The sequence below is a fragment of the Scyliorhinus canicula genome, chromosome 4, assembly GCF_902713615.1.
Source record: "Scyliorhinus canicula chromosome 4, sScyCan1.1, whole genome shotgun sequence".
NCBI lineage: Eukaryota > Metazoa > Chordata > Chondrichthyes > Carcharhiniformes > Scyliorhinidae > Scyliorhinus > Scyliorhinus canicula.
The window spans coordinates 104,124,550-104,143,310 of NC_052149.1; the positions used below are offsets into that span (position 1 = coordinate 104,124,550).

Sequence of the window (18,761 nt, forward strand, 5' to 3'; positions counted from 1 at the left end):
AAATTGCGACGCTGACACTTTTAAAAGATGGCAGCTAAGCCAAGAAATATTGAAGAATTGAGTATTTTAAATGTTTAAGACAGACGCCTAAATAAGCATGTAGTTGGCTGTGCTACACCATTTTAGATCCCACTGCACTGCAGCCAGCAGCACTATATCTGGAGCATTTCTTAGTTGTGGTTATGCTGTCTAGATATGCCCACTCAAGCCAGGGGACAGAACTCTTCTCCGGTGCATTCAATTGGTTTAATTCGCCAACACCCATGTCAGAATTGAGTCAAGTATTTTCTTGCATTAGAAATTTAAAAGCAGCACAGCAGATTGTCAGAGCACTTTTGCAATGTTAGCTTTTTATGATCTTAAAAAGTTCATTATACAGATGCAGTCGCATTGCAACTGATCTATGGCATGGATTGTGTCACAAAGCTTGTTACAGGTAATTTCACTCATGATGTCAAAATCAAAAAAACAAAATAGTGATAATAATCTTTATTAGTGTCGCAAGTAGGCTTACATTAACACTTCAATGAAATTACTGTGAAAATCCCCTAGTTGGCACACTACGGCGCCTGTTCGGGTACACAGAGGGAGAATTCAGAATGTCCAATTCACCTAACAAGCACGTTTTTCAGAATTTGAGAGAGGAAACCACAGCATCCGGAGGAAACCCACGCAGACACAGGAAGAACATGTGGACTTCACACAGACAGTGACCCAAGCCTGCAATTGAAACCAGGTCCCTGGCGCTGTGAGGTGACAGTGCTAACCACCGTGTTACCATGACACCCATAACTTGCCCCACCAAACTGCGATACAAGTAAAGCTAGTCACCAAACGCTTTGCAAGTCACAATCCAGCTGATCCATCAGGCCGTGCTTTTTTAAAATAAAAAATTGAATTGCAAAATATTTGAGCATGAAGCGGGGTTTTAAATAACTTGGAATAAAAGAGCACACAAAGTAAAACGCAACAGTTTTACAGTCAGGAAATGGTTGCATATAATTTATTATAGACTAGTCCAGATAATTTCTTAATAGATGTAGTCTATGACAAAATAGATTCTGTTCAGAAATGGGGACCTGTTTGAAAAACCATTGACCCTTGTTTCAGTTTGGAATCCACTTAATTTATTAACACTGCAATGAAATTACTGTGAATTACTTAATAATTTATTAAGTGGATCATTGTACCTCCTGGTTTAGCACTGAACCAAGCCAGGTTAATGTCCCGGGCTCAATTCAGGATGATGATATTAGATTAGCCAGGATGGCAGATTGGGCACAATTAATCTCAGACCCATTGGGCTATGGGGGGGGGGGGACTAGCTAGGATTGCCACTTGTTCCCTCTCCTGCTGGAAGAACCATACATGTGCTCAGAATTTGGCTTTGTTGTGATGTAGCAATGCTTACACTGATTCGACTCACGTACAAAGACTTGAGAAGGGACCAGGCGAGGGTCTGCATCTGTGGAACCGTACTCCAAATGTGAATCAGTGTCTGAGGCACTCTCCTAAAGAGAAAATTGGGGGCGGGGGAAGAGTTGTTGTTGAGGGTGCATTTAGGTACCAGGTCTCACAGTAATAGTGAAGGGCAAAAACACTTTCATGGCTATTTTGCAGTACACCAAAAAGGAAATAGGCAACCTTCCTGTAGACAGCAGTTATATACCATACTGATCCCCTTATTCCAGAAGGGTATTTCATTGCAATAGTGCCCATAAATATTTTTCTTCTGTGAAAGACAGACAGAAAGATGCTTCTTATTTACAATAATTGAGATATTTTGTACATGTCTCTAGTCGTTTCTAGAGATTGAGGCAGTAACTTTCCTGCGATGATGCTGGACATGTCTTGTCATCAGGAGCGATTCTTCAAAATTACAGGTACTGCAAGGATATGGAAAATAATGTTAACAAAAATATTTTTATTTGTTATTTGGAAAAGCATGAATAACATCACTTAAATATTAAAACCACCTTTGAGAAACTGGTTGACAATTATCCAATCCCTAAAGCACAATTTAACTACCAGTAATAAATATGAACAGTAGCTCCTCACAATTATTAATAAACCAATGAGTAAAACATAATTTAAAAGAATCTGTTCTGTATTCTAATATCACTTTCAATGCTCCTGAAAATAAATTGAATATCAATATTTCTCCTTTCACAGAATTAATTTTATCGTGCCTTTTTAACTTTGTCTTCCTCCATAATCAGTTGCTATTTGATGTAGACTTAAGCAATCCTTAAATGTTTCTTATTCTTAATAAGTGTTTTAAAAAAACACACAACCTAGATACTGAATATAATGTAATAAAGGGGCACATCTATAGAAATAGTAATTGGAAGAAGAGCGACTGTGATGCACATTGCAATGAAGGCTGTTTATTACCTTTCCACCAGGATATAGAGAAATAAATAAAATGATCTTCCTTGACATATAGCCTGGCTGAAGAAGAATTCCAACTTGAACATGATATAGTCAGTACAGAATTTGAGAGGCTGTGCTTACTTTAAGATGACAAGGTTACTTACTGATGATGACCAACAAGACAATTACAACGACCACTGATATGATGACCTTCATCTGAAAGGAAAAAGTTAACAAGGTCAAAAAAGTAGTACAGTGCAATCTTTCCTGAACCATTGCTAAACAGTGATTATTTGTAAGTACATTTATTTATGCAGGTTAGGAAATGTGTATTGAGCTATGGTTTTAAATCTGTTTTCCATTGTTGCTCCTTTTGAGCATCAGATTTTTAGTGTGCTTATAATGTTTAGTTATACTGGGGATCTAAGAAACACTGTTGCATAAGTGACCCACTTATGTGAAACTGGGAGCAGAAGCATTTGGCGTGCCTTTGAACAGATATATACCTTTCTAATAAAAATAGCAACATAAGTAAGTTTCTTCCTTTATTGAGCCTCTTAAACCTCTCTTGCATCATTGTTATAATACGCTTGCCAGTAAAAGAACTCACATTCAAATGGTGTCTTCCTCAGGATATCCCGAAGTGCTTTAAATCTACCAAGTATTTTTAAAGTGTAGCCACTGTTGTAATGTAGAAAATATAGCAAGTTTTCACAACAGCAATGTGGCAATGACCACATAATCTGCTTTTTATTGATGTTGGTTAAGGGATAAAATATTGGCTAGAGCTCCACTGCTCTTTTTTGAAAAAGGACTGCAGGATCTTTTACATCAAAATGTGAGGGCTAATGTGGCCTCAGTTTAATGTCTCATCTAAAAGAGGGGAACTCTGACAGTGCTGTAATTTCAATATTACACTTGAGTGTCAGTCTAGTTCGTGGAGCGCAGTACTGGCTCCACCTGTGCAGAAATGTATGTGCCTGACCCTCCAATTTAACAAAGACCGTTTGCATTTTAAAAAATGAATAAAATAATAAATTCTTAAAACAAGTAAATTGAACCAAGGCAAAATTATGTGACTAAATTTGTTAACGCTTCTCTCTGAAACCCAATTCTGTCTGTTTGGTGTTGCACATACTGCAATGGGGCAATACTAAGTCAAGAAATTTCTTAAAGTACATTTACAATACTGGCATTAGTGTTTCTAGATGACAATGGAAGAGATCTGTACATAGATACTCAAGACATATAAAGTTGACAGTTAAATAAAAATTAAATTCATGAAGGTAGCCCATTGCAAGTAATAAATTATAAAGCTACCCCTTCCTTTAAATCTGGGTTAATTAAAATGGAAGTATCCAGCAAATGAGAAATATCCTTGCTTGGATCTTTAGGAGCTCTTTTTCCTTCCAAGGCACATTTTTATTCAGACACCCATTCAATTAAACTCTGTGTTACATACCAGTGGCTGTGAAAGTCGCCATAGACCCGGAGGACCGTAGGCTGCTCTCCCCTTTTGAGAGAGCTGACTGGTGATGATTTAACCTGAGGATCACTACACCTCAGGCGAGGGGCAAGGTTGAGAATGCGTGGCCTTCATAGGTAACCTCAGCTGGTACAGGAATTGAACCCGCGCTGTTGGTGTCAATCAGCATCACTAACCGGCCGTCCAGTCAACTGAGTTAAGCGAGCCACTACACATAACTCTCAAATAACTAATGTTTCAAAGCACTTAAAGATAAGTGAAAGAACAGAAATAAGGGGTTGAATAATATGGGGACACAGGTGGCAGGACCCCAGAAGCCATGTCGGTGTGAAGCCAACCTTTTCCACGCTGAACAGCCCCACAAAGTGCGGCAGGGCTCATTAACCAGGGCTGAAATAGGTCTTGATCCCTCACTGGGGCAGATGCCCGATCTTCCAGAGCCACCAGCCAATCTGATTGGCTGGCAGCTCCAACAGTGCCAGGAGAGCATGACTGTTAACTGCCAGGACCGCAGCTGAAAAGAGGAGCCAAAACTGAGAATGCCCGGCGCAGTTAAGTCCAGGGTCTTGGGCCGGTGGGGTTTATGTGCATTTTGGGGGGACAGAAGAAAGGGTCGATTTAAAAGAGAGCGCGGGCAGGTATGAAGGACGTTCAGTCTAAGGGCGGCTGCCCTGCGACTGGCAACGGTGAGCCCCTGAAGAGCAACAACACCCCCCCTTTAATCATGAGGTTAAAAATCAGGATTCCTGCTCCCGCCCTGCTGCCAACGGCAAGCATATTATGGCATGTGTAGCACATTATTAGGGTCAATAGACTTGATAACAAGCCAACTGGTGCCAAAGTTGGAAGCCCAACCTGTGTTAAGCCCGCCTTGTATTTTGGAGATGAGCTCCGGGGTGGACAGGAAGGATGGGCATCCACCCCATTTTATGTGACACCCCCCTTCCTATTTGCCAGGGGCGTGTAAAATTCAGACCAAGGAGATGGGATAAATTACAACAAATAAAAGAGTCAAAAATAAGTCACCATTATGAAGTTTTAGACAGCTTATTTCAAGATTGTTTAATGAACCTTTGTGTCCTTCATGATTTACTGATCCTGGTGCCAGAATGCTACACAAAATAATGACAGGCATTTCCCTAAAGGTGAAGGGAGCATCAGTTATCAACCAGTGGAATGCCACAGTTTTACACATTTCACAAATCTCCGTATTCCAGAGTGTGGTGGACAACAATTACAAATAGGACAAAAATATTTTCCATTCAATCATATTCCAAATCTGATTTCATAGTGAACTAATGAGTTTATCTGTGACAAACTATTATAAACTCCATGTCATAGATCTTGACTGGACAGGATTAGATCATAGAAACTAAGGATGCCTCGCTCCCTCGGTAGCTAGGAAAAAAGTCATAGACGCAACAAAATAAGAAAAAAGTTGACCGCCTTTGGATCTGGTTTTCAGCAACCTCCAGTTTTTTTGATGCAACTATCACTTGCAAAATGGATATTGTGCCACGGTGAAAGGGACAAAAGAAAGGGGGATAAAAGGAATAAAACACACAGATGGCTTCAAACAGAAATACGGAAGAAATTAAAATAATGGGGTGAGGGGAAGAAGAGGGAATGGGAAAAATTAGGTAAGACATGGCAAGAGTTAACATTTTAATCTCAATTTAACATATATATATATATATCAGTATAGAAGGACAATGTAAGGGAAGGTGGGGTACAGTCAGAGAGAGATCTTCAAACAAGGATGAAGATTTAGAATTTAACATTTGAGTACCTGAATGAATGGGGGGGAGAACAAGTGATAAGCAAGCAGAACGCAGCGTAGGATGTAGAACTGAAATAGGTACCAGGTGAAACTGAGAGAATCACAGCAAGGCAATCTAAATTATAGGAGGAGGAATAAGGTGCCTACTTATTCATTGGAAAATAATGCACTAAATTGGGCAGGGAACAATATCCGTTCTCATTTTTTTGTATGGTCTGCAGCTGCTCATTTAGGTGTCAAGTACCTTTAAATTTTTGTATGCACCTGCACACACATGGGGCGAGATTCTCCCAAAACGGGAGAAATCGTAAAGCTGCCGTAAAACCCGGGCGGGTTTTACGGCAGCGCGCCCCTTCCCGACCGGGGACCGATTCTGGTCCCCGGTCGGGGCTAGCAGCCCGACGCCGTAGGCTCCGGCAAGACGGGCTTAACGAAAATCGTTAAGCCCGCTTGCCGGAGTTAGCGCCGGCTGACGCGTCGTATGACGTCAGCTGCGCATGCGCAGTTTGGAAGACTCCAACCCGCGCATGCGCGGGTGACGTCATCGCGTTTTTGCGCGAAACCCGCGCATGCGCGGGCCGGGTTGCCCCTCAGCCACCCCGCGAATGGATACTGCGGGGCGGCGGAAGGACAAGTAGTGCGCGGGCATCGGGCCCGCTGCCCGCGATCGGTGCCCACCGATCGCGGGCCCATGGCACCCATGGCACCCATGGCACGGCCGTGGTACGGCCGTGCCAATCGGTGCCATGGTTATTAATAGCGAGTTTGTGACGCCGTTTTTACGAACGGCAAGACCAGGTGTGTTTGCCGTTCGTAAAAACGGCGGAAAGGGCTGGGACTTCGGCCCATCTAACAGCTGAGAATCGCTGCCGGCCGTAAAAAAACGGCGGCAGCGATTCGGGTCGGGACTTCGGCGGGGGGGGTGGGAAAATAGCGGGAGGGCGGCAAAAATGTCGGGAAGGCCCTCCCGCTATTCTCCCACCCGTCGTGGGGGGCGGAGAATTTCGCCCATGGTATCTCAAAGACAATGACTTGGGTGGAGCCTGTGTGCCAACTTCCACTTTACAGCTTAATATGAACATGAGAACTATCAACAGGAGTAGGCCATCTGGCCCTTCGAGCCTGCTCCGCCATTCAATGAGATCATGGCTGATTTTCTGTGGACTCAGCTCCACTTTCCCGCCCAAACACCATAACCCTTTATTCTCCAAAAAACTATCTATCTTTATCTTGAAAACATTTAATGAAGGAGCCTCAACTGCTTCACTGGCAGGGAATTCCATAAATTGACAACCCTTTGGGTGAAGAAGTTCCTCCCAAATTCAGTCCTAAATCTCCTTCGCCTTATTTTGAGGCTATGCCCCCTAGTTCTGCTTTTACCCGCCAGTGGAAAAAACATGCCCGCATCTATCCTATGAATTTCCTTTGGAATTTTACATGCTTATATAAGATCTCTCTCTCTCTCTCTCTCTCTCTCTCTCTCTCTCTCTCTCTCTCCCCCCCCCCCCCCCCCCCCCCCCCCACCCCGGCATCCTTCCAAATTCCAACGAGTACAGTCCCAGTTTACTCAACCTCTCCTCGTAATCCAACCCCCTCAACTTTGGGATTATCCTAGTGAATCTCCTCTGCACAGTTTAAAGGGGACATTAATAGAGAATCAAAGAATTCTGGGAATCCAGATATATAAATCATTAAAGGTAGTAAACGAGATTGATAAGATCATGAAGAATACTAACAAAGTATTGTGATTTATTTCTAGAGGAACAGAATACCAGAGCACGAAAGTAATGTTAAATTTATAAAGAACCATAGTACCACTCTGGTCTTCATGGTACAAAAGAGGTATTGAAACACTGGAGAAATAAAAGAAAGATTTACTGTAATTGAAAGGATGCATTATAAGGAAGGTTGGGACTATTTTCTCTGGAAAAAAAGCCTGAGTGGACATCTGTTAGAGACCTTTAAAATCATGGAATGATTCATTAGGATGGATTTAGGTGAAGTGTTTCCATCTTGGTTGAGTCCAGAACAAGGAAATGAATGCCAACACCAGTTCTCAAAAAGAATTTAGGAGCAATTTGATTGCACAGAGTGGTGAAAATGTGGAAATCGGGCATCACGGTGGTGCAATGGTTAGCACTGCTGCCTCACGGCACCGAGGTCCCAGGCTCGATCCCGGCCCCGGGTCACTGTCCATATGGAGTGTGCACATTCTCCCAGAGTGTGCGTGGGTTTCACCCCATAACCCAAAGATATGCAGTGTAGGTGGCCATGCTAAATTGCCCCTTAATTGGAAAAAAAATAATTTGGTACTCTGAATTTATATTTTAAAAAATAAATTGTAGAACTCACTAAGACATAGAGTAGTTGAAGCAAATTGCATTGACGCATTTAACAGGAGGCTGGAAAAATACACAATGGAGATGGAAATAGAAGGGTAAGCAGGCTAGATGGCAAGAGCTAATTAAGCTGAAAATCGCTTATTGTCACAAGTAGAATTCAAATGAAGTTACTGTGAAAAGCCCCTAGTCGCCACACTCCGGCACCTGTTCGGGGAGGCTGGTACGGGAAGCTGGGAGGACGCTCGAGTCAAAAAGAAAAAAGACTTAGATTTATATAGCATCTTGTGAGACCACAGACATTCCAACCTGGCTTTACAGCCAATTTGTACACAGCAAGCTCCCACAAATAGCAATGTGATAATGACCTGAATATCTTCTTTTAGTGACGTGGATTGAAAGGTAAATATTGGCCAGGAGACCAGGAATAACACCCCTCCTCTTTTTCATGGTGTCAGGGGATATTTTATGTCCACTTGAAAGGGCAGAAGAACCCTCAGTTCAATGTCTCTCTGAAAGATGGCACTCCCTCAATGCTGCACTGAGCTGTCAGCCTAGAACAGGGGTGGGCAAACTTTTCCGTGCAAGGGCCGCGTTCAGAAATTCACAATTCACAAAGGGCCGCATAGTATATTAAGTAAAATAATTACTTCACCCGGTTATGATTCTGGGCGCCTCATATCGAACATAGAACAGTACAGCACAGAACAGGCCCTTCGGCCCTCGACGTTGTGCCAAGCAATGATCACCCTACTCAAGTCAACGTATCCACCCTATACCAGTAAGTAACCCAACAGCCCCCCCACCCATTAACCTTTAAAAAAAAAAAAAAAAAATTTTTTTTTAAAAAAATGTTTTTTTTTTTTTTTAATGACTTGGTGGGCCGCAGAAATACCTTTGGCGGGCCGCATGCGGCCCGCGGGCCGTAGTTTGCCCACCCCTGGCCTAGAAGTTTGTGCTCAAGTTTTTAAAATGGGACTTGAAGCTACAAACATGTGACTCAGAGGCAAGAGTGATGCCAACTTACAAAAGTCAGACAAGTCTAAACATAAATATAGATCTGTTAAACTGAATGGCCATTTCTGTGATGTAGATTTTACACAATACAACCCATGGAGTTGTTCACAGTACAACATTGAAGCAGCAGGCAAGAATGCCCACATTCTAAACATACTTTCATAAGGAGTTCTGCTTCACTTTTAAAAGCTGCCTTACACCTAGATTCTAAACATGGCCAGAAAAATAGATTACATTAATATTCCTTTCACTTTCTACAGTTGAGAAAGTATCTGATTCAAACAAAATGACAAAAAAATATAGTTCTTTCAGCAGCTATACAAAATTAATAGACTTAATATTAATAGTTCCCTTACATTTAATTAACAAAACAAAGTTTAGTTCTATTAAGTAACAAAAGGTACTGCAGTATTTTCACATTTTACCTTGTACTATCCTCTGAAAATTAAACACAAAGATAAAATTCTTTTAAGGTCACCAATATTGTGGAACCAGCTGAATACTGAAAAGGCCATTGGCAACTCTGAATATTTGGCATCTAGTCCACAATTAAATTATTGAATTGTTTATTTTTGAAAGAATGTCAAACCTTCAAAAAATTGCATCAGCCTCCAACAAGCAGGCTTAGCTGGCACATTTTTAGAAGTATTTTTTTTAAAAAGTCCAAAAACACAATCATTCATGTGGCTTCACAGTCAGTCAAAATGTATACATTCTTCACAGGGTAAAATCAGGCACATTATTGCAGTGATTGCTGTAGAATTATAGCCCTGTAGCTATGCTGCTCAAATAATCAATTCTGAGCATTTAGATTTGTTTTATGTGCACTTCACAAGCAGTAGTTGTCTACTTTCCATACTTTGTTCCAGAGCCTTTAATTAAAGGTTCTTTATGAGGGGCCAATAAAACAGTGGGGTCAGTTTTAGGTTACCGGCTCCATAATAGTCTTCCTGAGAAAGAATATACTTCTCTAGTTAATTCAGTTCTAAAGAAAACATTACATATAAACTTTATTTTGTGTCAGAAGTCATCCTGCCACCTGACTTATCACAAACATTTATTATAATTGAATTACTTCAACATATTAGTTCCTGTAAGCATATGCAATTGGTACCTACTGAGAAATGCAATTCATGGTAACTTCAGTGTTTACAAACACAACCCAAAAATGTACCTCACCACCAGTTGATAGAAAACAATTTATTCCAGGGATTTTCACTCAACTTTGCTGTGGTTTATCTTTAATGATGGGCCATTCTTTATACAAGAGGTTCATCAGTGAATGTTGACAGGCAACCCAACTGCAATGAGGGTCAAATCTGTGCTTCACTCCTGTCCTAACCCAGCCCGTGCACCACGGGCAAAGGTTACTGGATAGTGATTCCCAGAAATGGGAAATTTTCTGAATTGAATATTCTCTGCCTAACCTATAACACTTTTTTTGAAAGTGACAAAGTAATATCCATTTATACACGCTTTTATATCCTCAGGACATCCCAAAGCACTTTATGACCAAGTACTCTGAAGTGTTGCTACTGTTGAACCGCAAGATTCAATTTGCAAAAGGCAAATAAGCAAGATAACATTTTTAAAAAATATATATTTTTATTCGGTTTTACACATTTTGAAAAGCAAGATAATGGAGCAGATGTTCTGTTGTTTTACTGATATTGGGGATGGAAGAATGTCCAGAAAACCAGGGAGAACTCCCCTGTTCTTGTTCAAATAGTGCCATGGTATCTTTTACATCCAGTTGTGAAGTCAGACATCTATTGAGTCATACCTGAAAAGTAGCACCTCAGGCAGTGCAACACTCCCTTTGTACTGTACTAAGTTCCTCTATAGATTGTGTGCTCAGGTCGAAGGAATCCAGTTTGAACTTATGACTGTGGTAACCTGACAGGACCTAGTTCTGAGCCCGATTAAATTGGATATTTTAAATGAAAGAATTGGATACTTTAAATCCAACTTCAGTCAAACCTCAGGCACGTTGATGGGAATTCAGACTTGATCAAAAGTCAATGCACAATGGCCAGACAAATTGCCAGAACATGTGTGGGCCTGACCCGTCATTCACCCATGAGAAGTTAATCGTTATGCACTAAATTTGTTTTGGGTAGCCCAGATCAAGCCAGACTCTCGGATACCCAGAGTTCCCGCCTTTACCTTATAGGCAACAAGGTACATGCAAACTGTAACTCCAGAGATGGACTCTTGGGGTAGGCCCCTGGGGCGGACCCCACGGTTTCTGCCAAGTGATCATCACCGGACCCAGTGGGTGTTGAGACCCCCTCTTGAGCCTCATTGGCAGAAAGCCAGAGAAGATTCCAGACAGGCTAGAATGGAGGGGGATAAAGGTCGATGCCCAAGACTCCTCAGGAGCGAAGACTTGACGTAGGAGGTGAACGTGACCATCCAGAAGTCTGACCAGAGAAGGAAGGAAGGAAGCTGCCAGAGAGACTCACCTTCGTGACGATAGACCAGAGATACTCGGGGATCAGAGACACGATTCAACCAAGCCAGCTTTACGGGCAGCATAACCAAATCTTGGGTACCTCTTTTATTCTTATGTGGATTAATTTAAGGGTCAAATATTGTGTTTGTTCAATAAAATTGGTTCAATTTAACACTTGTGTTGTCCTTTGTTCTCGCTATTAAAGACACCTGGGCAAAACCTTTGAACAAATAAACAGGTCCAAGTATCAGAATTGAGCAGATACTACATGACCCACTGATTCAAAGGTGAGTGTGCTACCCATTCAGCCAAGGCTAACACACAAAAATATTTTTTAAAAGACTTCCGGTGGCGGCAAGGAGTGAGTGATGAGGACGCGAGATTTCAGGAGTGGCAGGGATCGAGCCGTTTGGGAACCTGTTCACGGGGGCAGGTTTGCAAGCTTACAGGACCTGGAGGAAGATTATGAGCTGCCCAGCGGGAACGGGTTTAGATACTTTTTTTAATATACATTTAGAGTACCCAATTCATTTTTTCCAATTAAGGGGCAACTTAACGTGGCCATTTCACCTACCCTGCACAACTTTGGATTGTGGGGGCAAAACCCATGCAAACATGGGGAGAATGTGCAAACTCCACACGGACAGTGACCCAAAGCTGGGATCGATCCTGGGACCTCGGTGCCGTGAGACAGCAATGCTAGCCACTGCGCCACCATGCTGCCCTACGGGTTTAGATACTTACAGGTTTGAGACTTTGAGAGGGAACAGGTGCCACCGAAACCGGGGGTGTGGGTGAGTGACCTGGCGGAGTTCCTAAAGTTGAAGAAAATCAAGTTTGGCTTGAGAGGGCCGCTCGATGGGTTTGCCCGGAGGTGGAAGCCATTCATCGACTTTTTCAAGCAGAACTGAGGTGTCAGCAGGTTGTGTGTGTGTGGGGAAGGGGGAAGAGAAACGACAAAGCGGTCAAAGCAGAGAAGGCAGGAATAGCAGGGGGGTTGGGGTGTTGGTTAGCTAGTTATTTATTGTGATGATCCTGTTTGTTCATGCTCTTGTTTTTTGTCTGTATTCACTGTTCATACAAATGCCTTCATAATATTTTTAAAAAGTTTTAAAAATATTGACCATCTTAAAATGGGCTTATATTATTTTCATTTCTCAGGCATGGCAAAGACGGACATCAGAGCAACTTCAACTGAGTTTTCCTTATAGGTACATAGCAAATTAACACATGATGGTACTAATTTATCCTCATAACTTCACTTTTTTCAAATATCGTACTATGGAACTTTTCAAGTTCCTGACTCATTATTTGAGAAAAATTTTATTGTTGAATCAGTCCAGGATCAATGGCTAAGGGCAAGAAAAGAGTGTACTGACAGTATTGTACCAATAGCAACAGCTATTGCATATTATGCTGATTACAAATCAAAACAGAATTGAGGTGGTTTCATTAGTACAATGACATTACATTCTATGGCACTGTTTAGATTTCGAGCTCGCCTTCTTCAGCTACTCTGGCTGCATGATTTCATTTAGAATTATATGCACTGAAACATTTATCAACATGCATGAAACCACAGGACCCTTGGGTCAATGAGCTCTATCAATTATTGGAAGAGACATGAGCCCTCCTTTCAAGTAAGCCCAGTGGCCTAGGAGTCATTATCCTGCCCTTTTTGACGTTTGTACTTAGCAATTATCTCCAACTGTCACTTTCAAACATCTGTGCACTTTCCACATCACTCACCTTACACTCCTTCCACCACATATGACGTCGTAACTGCTTTGCTCTGTTGCTGAAAACCGTGGCATTGTCAGATAAACTTTCTGCAAAAAGAAATGAATCAGGTCCAAGTCAGAATGTTTAACACAAATTTTAAAAAGTATAAAAAGCATGCAAATCAGTTTAAATCTGATTAATAACTCAAATCAAACTACCGAATTATTGAATGTCACAAGGATGCACGGTGCTCAAAGAAAGCCCTTTCAGTGAAATTGGAGGCTAGGTAATATGCATCTTAAGTACCACTGTACAGTAAACGGTGTGTTTTTCTCCTGCATTATTCAAAATTGAAATGCATTTATTGTAAAGTGCAGTGCTGTTTATTAAAATTACATAAAAAGATTAAAGGTGAAAAACCTTAGAAAACCACTGTCTGGTATACCAGTTGGAACAGCCAGGGTAAGGAGGGCCAAACCACACTGGATTGTTGATTTATCCAAGTTCCACAATGTCCCCAAAGGCTCCTTCGTCTGCAGCTATCTACAACACAACCGTGATCATCTACAGGAATCTGTGTAGAATTTTGAGGCTTCATTTTACAAAAGGCAAGTAAAAAGATAATCAATGTTGTCATGGACAGAATGTTTTTTCTCTCTTATTTGCCCTGTATGTTTTCTATGGAAAGGGGTGTGCACTCTCTTACCCTTGTACTCCAATTATATTATTCAGCAGCAAACCTTTGATGAGTTTAAAATGAAGATGGTTATTTATTCTCAAACGCTTAATGCAACTTCACAGAAGATCTCCGGCACATACACACACACACACACACAGATATATGGACACGCACACAAAGATAGAGATAGAGAAAAATAGGGCACTTTTACAGTCCATTTTGTCCTAATCAGATTTATGATTTTCGGTCTCCCGTGTGGCAGGCTTGTGATTGCTTATATGGATTTGATGATTTAAAATTGAAGTCAGGGTCTTGTAAAGCAAATGGTTCACAGCAAGTTACAAAGTTTCTTGTAGTCAAATATCTAGAAGGTTAGCTCTCAGGCGAACTTTGAAACTGGAATGGTGGGGTATTTTGGCTGCTTGATGACTTGTAGCTAGTTTCAGAGTCTGGCTCACAGACTCTCTGATGTCTGATGGTTCTTAAAAGGCAAGGATGGCACTGACTTTTTTTGCAGCTGTTATTTTGTCAATATTCTTCTGCAATCTGCCCACGTCTCTCCTGGGTCTTGGGATAATAAAGGATTTCAGTAACAGAAGCCAGTTTCAGACATATTGTTATGGGCCAGGGTTTAGAGAACCCCAAAGTGTATCATGGAGTTCACCTGACCCATAACTTTTAATAGATTGTGGTATGGGGAGCATACGGCCCACTTTACAGGTGTGGTACAACAGAAATCGAAAAGTATTTTTTGAACCAAAACAATGTTTAGTCTATGAATTCAAGTTAACCTTTTAAAAACATACAGTGAACATCTTAGCAACCATTAATTCAAATACAACCCCCAAAGAATACAACACTAAGTAATCCGTAATAAATTCCCAAACAACATCCAGAAGACAAAAGAAACACCTTTTAACAGAAGGACATCAGGTTTAAATTCACTACTGAGAACATTTATAATTCTGAATTCACCAAATGATCAAGAGATAGTCTTTTCATGACAGAGAACAACAGTACACCTATGGTAGCACATGTGCACGGCGGCGACCTGCAGCGGCTGCGGCGTGCAACATGGCGCCGGCCACTCGCGGACCTGGCCTGCGGAAGTGTCCCCCCTTTGGCCGGCTCGGGTGCCCTGGACCACCCCCCAACATGCCCCCAGCCCCTGGTAAAGTCCCCCCTGCCCACGGATTAGCCCTCCCCCGACTGTAACGGTGCTGGACTGAGTCCGCAGCCGCCATGGCGAGTTCCTGACGGATGAGACCACACGCGACTGATGTAATTGGGAACTTGGCTGGTCGGGGGTGGAGCATCGGGGGGGTGAGGCCGTCGATATGGCGCGCGGCGTACTCGGAGAGTATGTTGCTTTGGAGGGAACAGAACATCGGAAAAACGGCGCCGCCTCCGATTCGGTCGCGAACAGGGTTCTCCGGCCGATCACCAAATGCGATTTTGGCATCGGTGACAGGAAAATCCCACCCATGGTCAACGACCATTGTCCACCAAGAATGGCTTACAACTTAAAGCCCATTAATATACAATAGCAGATAGATGATAGTCTTTTACACCTAACCTATGGTGGACAGGGTTCTGTTTTTGCCCGTTTATCTGTCCTTAACAGTATATTTCAAAAGCTAACGGACTGATCTCAACAAAACCTGGTACACAGATAGGGTATGGCCCAGGAACTGACTTTTTTTGATGAAGATGCAGATCCGAATCGCTTAGCATTGATATATAGGACAAACGGACTTTTAAAAAGTAATGTAATAGTTTGTTTTATTTAGGATCTTGTGGATTGCCTGAGGTGCAGTGGTGTCATTTGTCACAGCTGTCAAAATGTGAGCAGAGTTTTCAGAACAGGTTGTTGGATGTGGATTAGCCTGAAGCCTCCTCTGTGAGGCGGAAGCTCTTAATAATTTTTTTCTCCCTCAGTTCTGTAATTATAGAGCATCAACCAGATAAGAGAAACCTCAACCAAGAGCTGTGTGCACAGTAACTTCATTGTAGTGTTAATGTAAGCCTATTTGTGACACTAATAACGATTATCATCGAATCATAGAATCCCTACAGTGCAGAAGGAGGCCATTCGGCCCATCGAGTCTGCACCGGCCCTTGGAAAGAGCACCCTACTTAAGCTTAAGCCCACAACTCCACCCTATCCTCGTAACAACCCCACCTAACCTTTTTGGACACTAATGGGTAATAGTTCATGGCCAATCCACCTAACATGCACATCTTTGGACTATGAGAGGAAACTGGAGCACCTGGAGGAAACCCATGCAGACACGGGGAGAAAGTAAACTCCACAGTCACCCGAGGCCAGAATTAAACCCGGGTCCCTGGAGCTGTGAGGCAGCAGTGCTAACCACTGTGCCACCCTTAAATAATAACAGTGAGTTGACATAGCGTGGCAGAGTATACGCTCTACTAAATGCCTTCTTCACTTGTTAGTCATGCAAGTCTCTGATACTGGCAGCCAGCACTTTCATTCACCCACCAAAAAATCCATTCTAAACTTATATTATTATACAAACTTTAAAAAAATATTAATTCTTTCATTGAATGTAAGCACGTCTAGCAAGGTGAGAATTTGTTGCCCAACACTAACTGCTCTTGAGGAGGTGATGGTGAGCTTCCAGGTGCTCCAGTCTTAAACCACTGCCGTCCATGTGGTGTAGGTACACAGAGTGTTAGGGAGTACCAGGATTTGATCCAGTGACAGTGAAGTAGCAGCTCCAAGTCAGGATAATGTGTGACTTGGAGGGGACCTAGGTGGTGCTCTTATGCATTTGTTGCCCTTGCCCTTCTAGTTGGTAGAGGTCACAGGTTTGGAAGATGCTGTTGAAGGAGGCTTGGTGAGTTGTTGTAATGCACCTTGTAGATGATGCACACTGCTGCCCCCGTTTGGCAGTGGTGGAGGGAAGGAATGCTTAAGATGGTAAATGGAATGGCCAATCACCTTGCCTTGGTGGTGTCGAGTTTCTTCAATGTTGCATTCAAATAGGCAAGCGGAAACTATTCCATCACACCCCTGACTTATGCCTTGTAGTGGACTGGCCTTGGGGAGTCAGGAAGTGAGTTACGCGGCGCTGAATCCCAGACCTCTGACCCGCTGTATGTCATAGCTATGTTATTTATACTGCTGGGAACATTAGACAGATTAGGACTCCTCCCACCATAGCTCAGTTGATTGTGAATGAACAAGCCAAATAGAACTGGGAAGCCGAGGGTAATTCCCAAGCTACATTAGCCGTCGTCAGTCAGGTTAGCAATGGAAATACAATTGGCTTCAGGATTCTGGCTCAAAGCGTAAATATTGACAACATACCCTGCTCTCCACTGAAAGCAAAGCTTGCTGGAAATATGTATATGCAGGTGATGTAATGAGGACATGTCAGGGATGCTGTGATAACCAGAAACGTTGAAACAGCCTCCAACAACAGTTTGCATTAATGTAGCACTTATTAGGACAGGTGAGGTTAAAGATGTAGCTTTTAAGGAATGGCTTAGAAGAGGAAAGATGAAGGTGTGAAGGGGGATAGGGTGGGAATTCCAGAACTTGGCAGCTAAAGACAGCCATCAACGCTGAAGTGTTTAAAATCGGGGATGCGCCAGGCAAACAAACGGGCTGATATGAAGAATGATCATGCAGGCAAAATATTGGAAACTCACCAGCAGTAAGACCATAAGTGGCACAAGTTTTAACTTGCATTAGAGAACTGCTAAGCTGCTTGAAATTATCCAGAGGCAAGGTAACAGAACACAAATCAATATATCTGGGTTCTGTACTTGCCGCAATTAGGTTGCAGAGAGGCAAACAGACAATGGGAAGGAAACGTATGGCAATTCTCATCAGATTGACCATCTTTAGAGGGAGATTGTCATGTTGGGGTGAAAGTGACTCCAGCGATGGCACACTTGATGATGGAGGCTTTGAGCTATCACCTAAAATCTGTGCGCAGTCAGTAATCCAATATCTGATTCAGTCGGGGCACAGTAATCTGTACACACCTCATGACCAGCCTCACCCAGCACTGGGACCTTCAAAGCTGGGAATGCTCTAGACAACTTCAGATACACCTCCAAGACAATACTACTGGATAAAAATGACCGAGTCTAGAAAAACAATAGGAAATCTACTATTATGAATTGGCAAGGTGCACAACCTTAAATGGTTAAATTTAATTTGCAAATAGTTAGGATGGATCCCTGAACCTTGGCCCTGCCAACTTGCACTTAAACTCTGAGCCTGCAGGAACAAGTCTAGAGTGTGCATTAATATCAGGTAAGCAATGATTATACTTAAATGGATCTCAAAATAGCTTCAATTTAAGATTCTTAAACATGGTGCTGGGTTTCCACATGTCTCAGACACAAGCAGGCCAAAAAAGAACCCTAGAATAGTAACATGGGAGGGAGTACAGGTTTTGATGACATGGGTCCTAATACAATGTCATAAAGACTATGCAATTAAAAATGCTATCAAAATTCATGTTGTATATCTTCAAAAGGATACACAGATAACAAACGAATTATGGTAAATATATATTCTTTTAAAAAGCACATTTCTTCTTTCCCGATATCCCAAAAGTGCTCATCAGCTTTGCACATTTTCTGGGAAGACGACATGATCTGAGTTACAGGTTTCTGCAAGTAGTAAGGTGAGGCACATGGCAACAGGGTGGGGGAGTGGACCTAGGTAGGGTGCTCTTTCAGAGGATCAGTGCAAAATTGATGGGCTGAATGACCTTCTTCTGCACTGTAGGGATTCTATTGAAGGCAAACTATCAGTCCAGTTGAGAGCTGCCCACTTATTACAGGCAAACAATTATGTTTTAACTCAAATCAACAATCTTCCATGCCAAGTTTACACGCTCAGTAACCTAGTAGATCTTGTAAGTGAC

At 42.2% G+C, this 18,761-nt stretch overlaps 1 protein-coding gene across 2 annotated transcripts in view; it reads right to left on the bottom strand.

Moving 5' to 3' along the window:
• The window catches only part of vamp4 (vesicle-associated membrane protein 4), a 120,982-nt gene that overhangs the window by 4,859 nt on the left and 97,362 nt on the right, over positions 1-18,761 (bottom strand). The window contains exons 6-8 of one of the 2 annotated variants that reach the window (XM_038794955.1): positions 13,200-13,279; positions 2,538-2,589; positions 1,830-1,886 (exon numbers count right to left, since the gene is read on the bottom strand). In XM_038794955.1, coding sequence (XP_038650883.1) covers positions 1,858-1,886; positions 2,538-2,589; positions 13,200-13,279 — 161 coding nt within the window. In that variant the 3' untranslated portion in view covers positions 1,830-1,857. Of the gene's footprint in view, positions 1-988; positions 1,887-2,537; positions 2,590-13,199; positions 13,280-18,761 lie in introns of those variants that run through there. The other variant, XM_038794954.1, reaches the window with a different exon arrangement.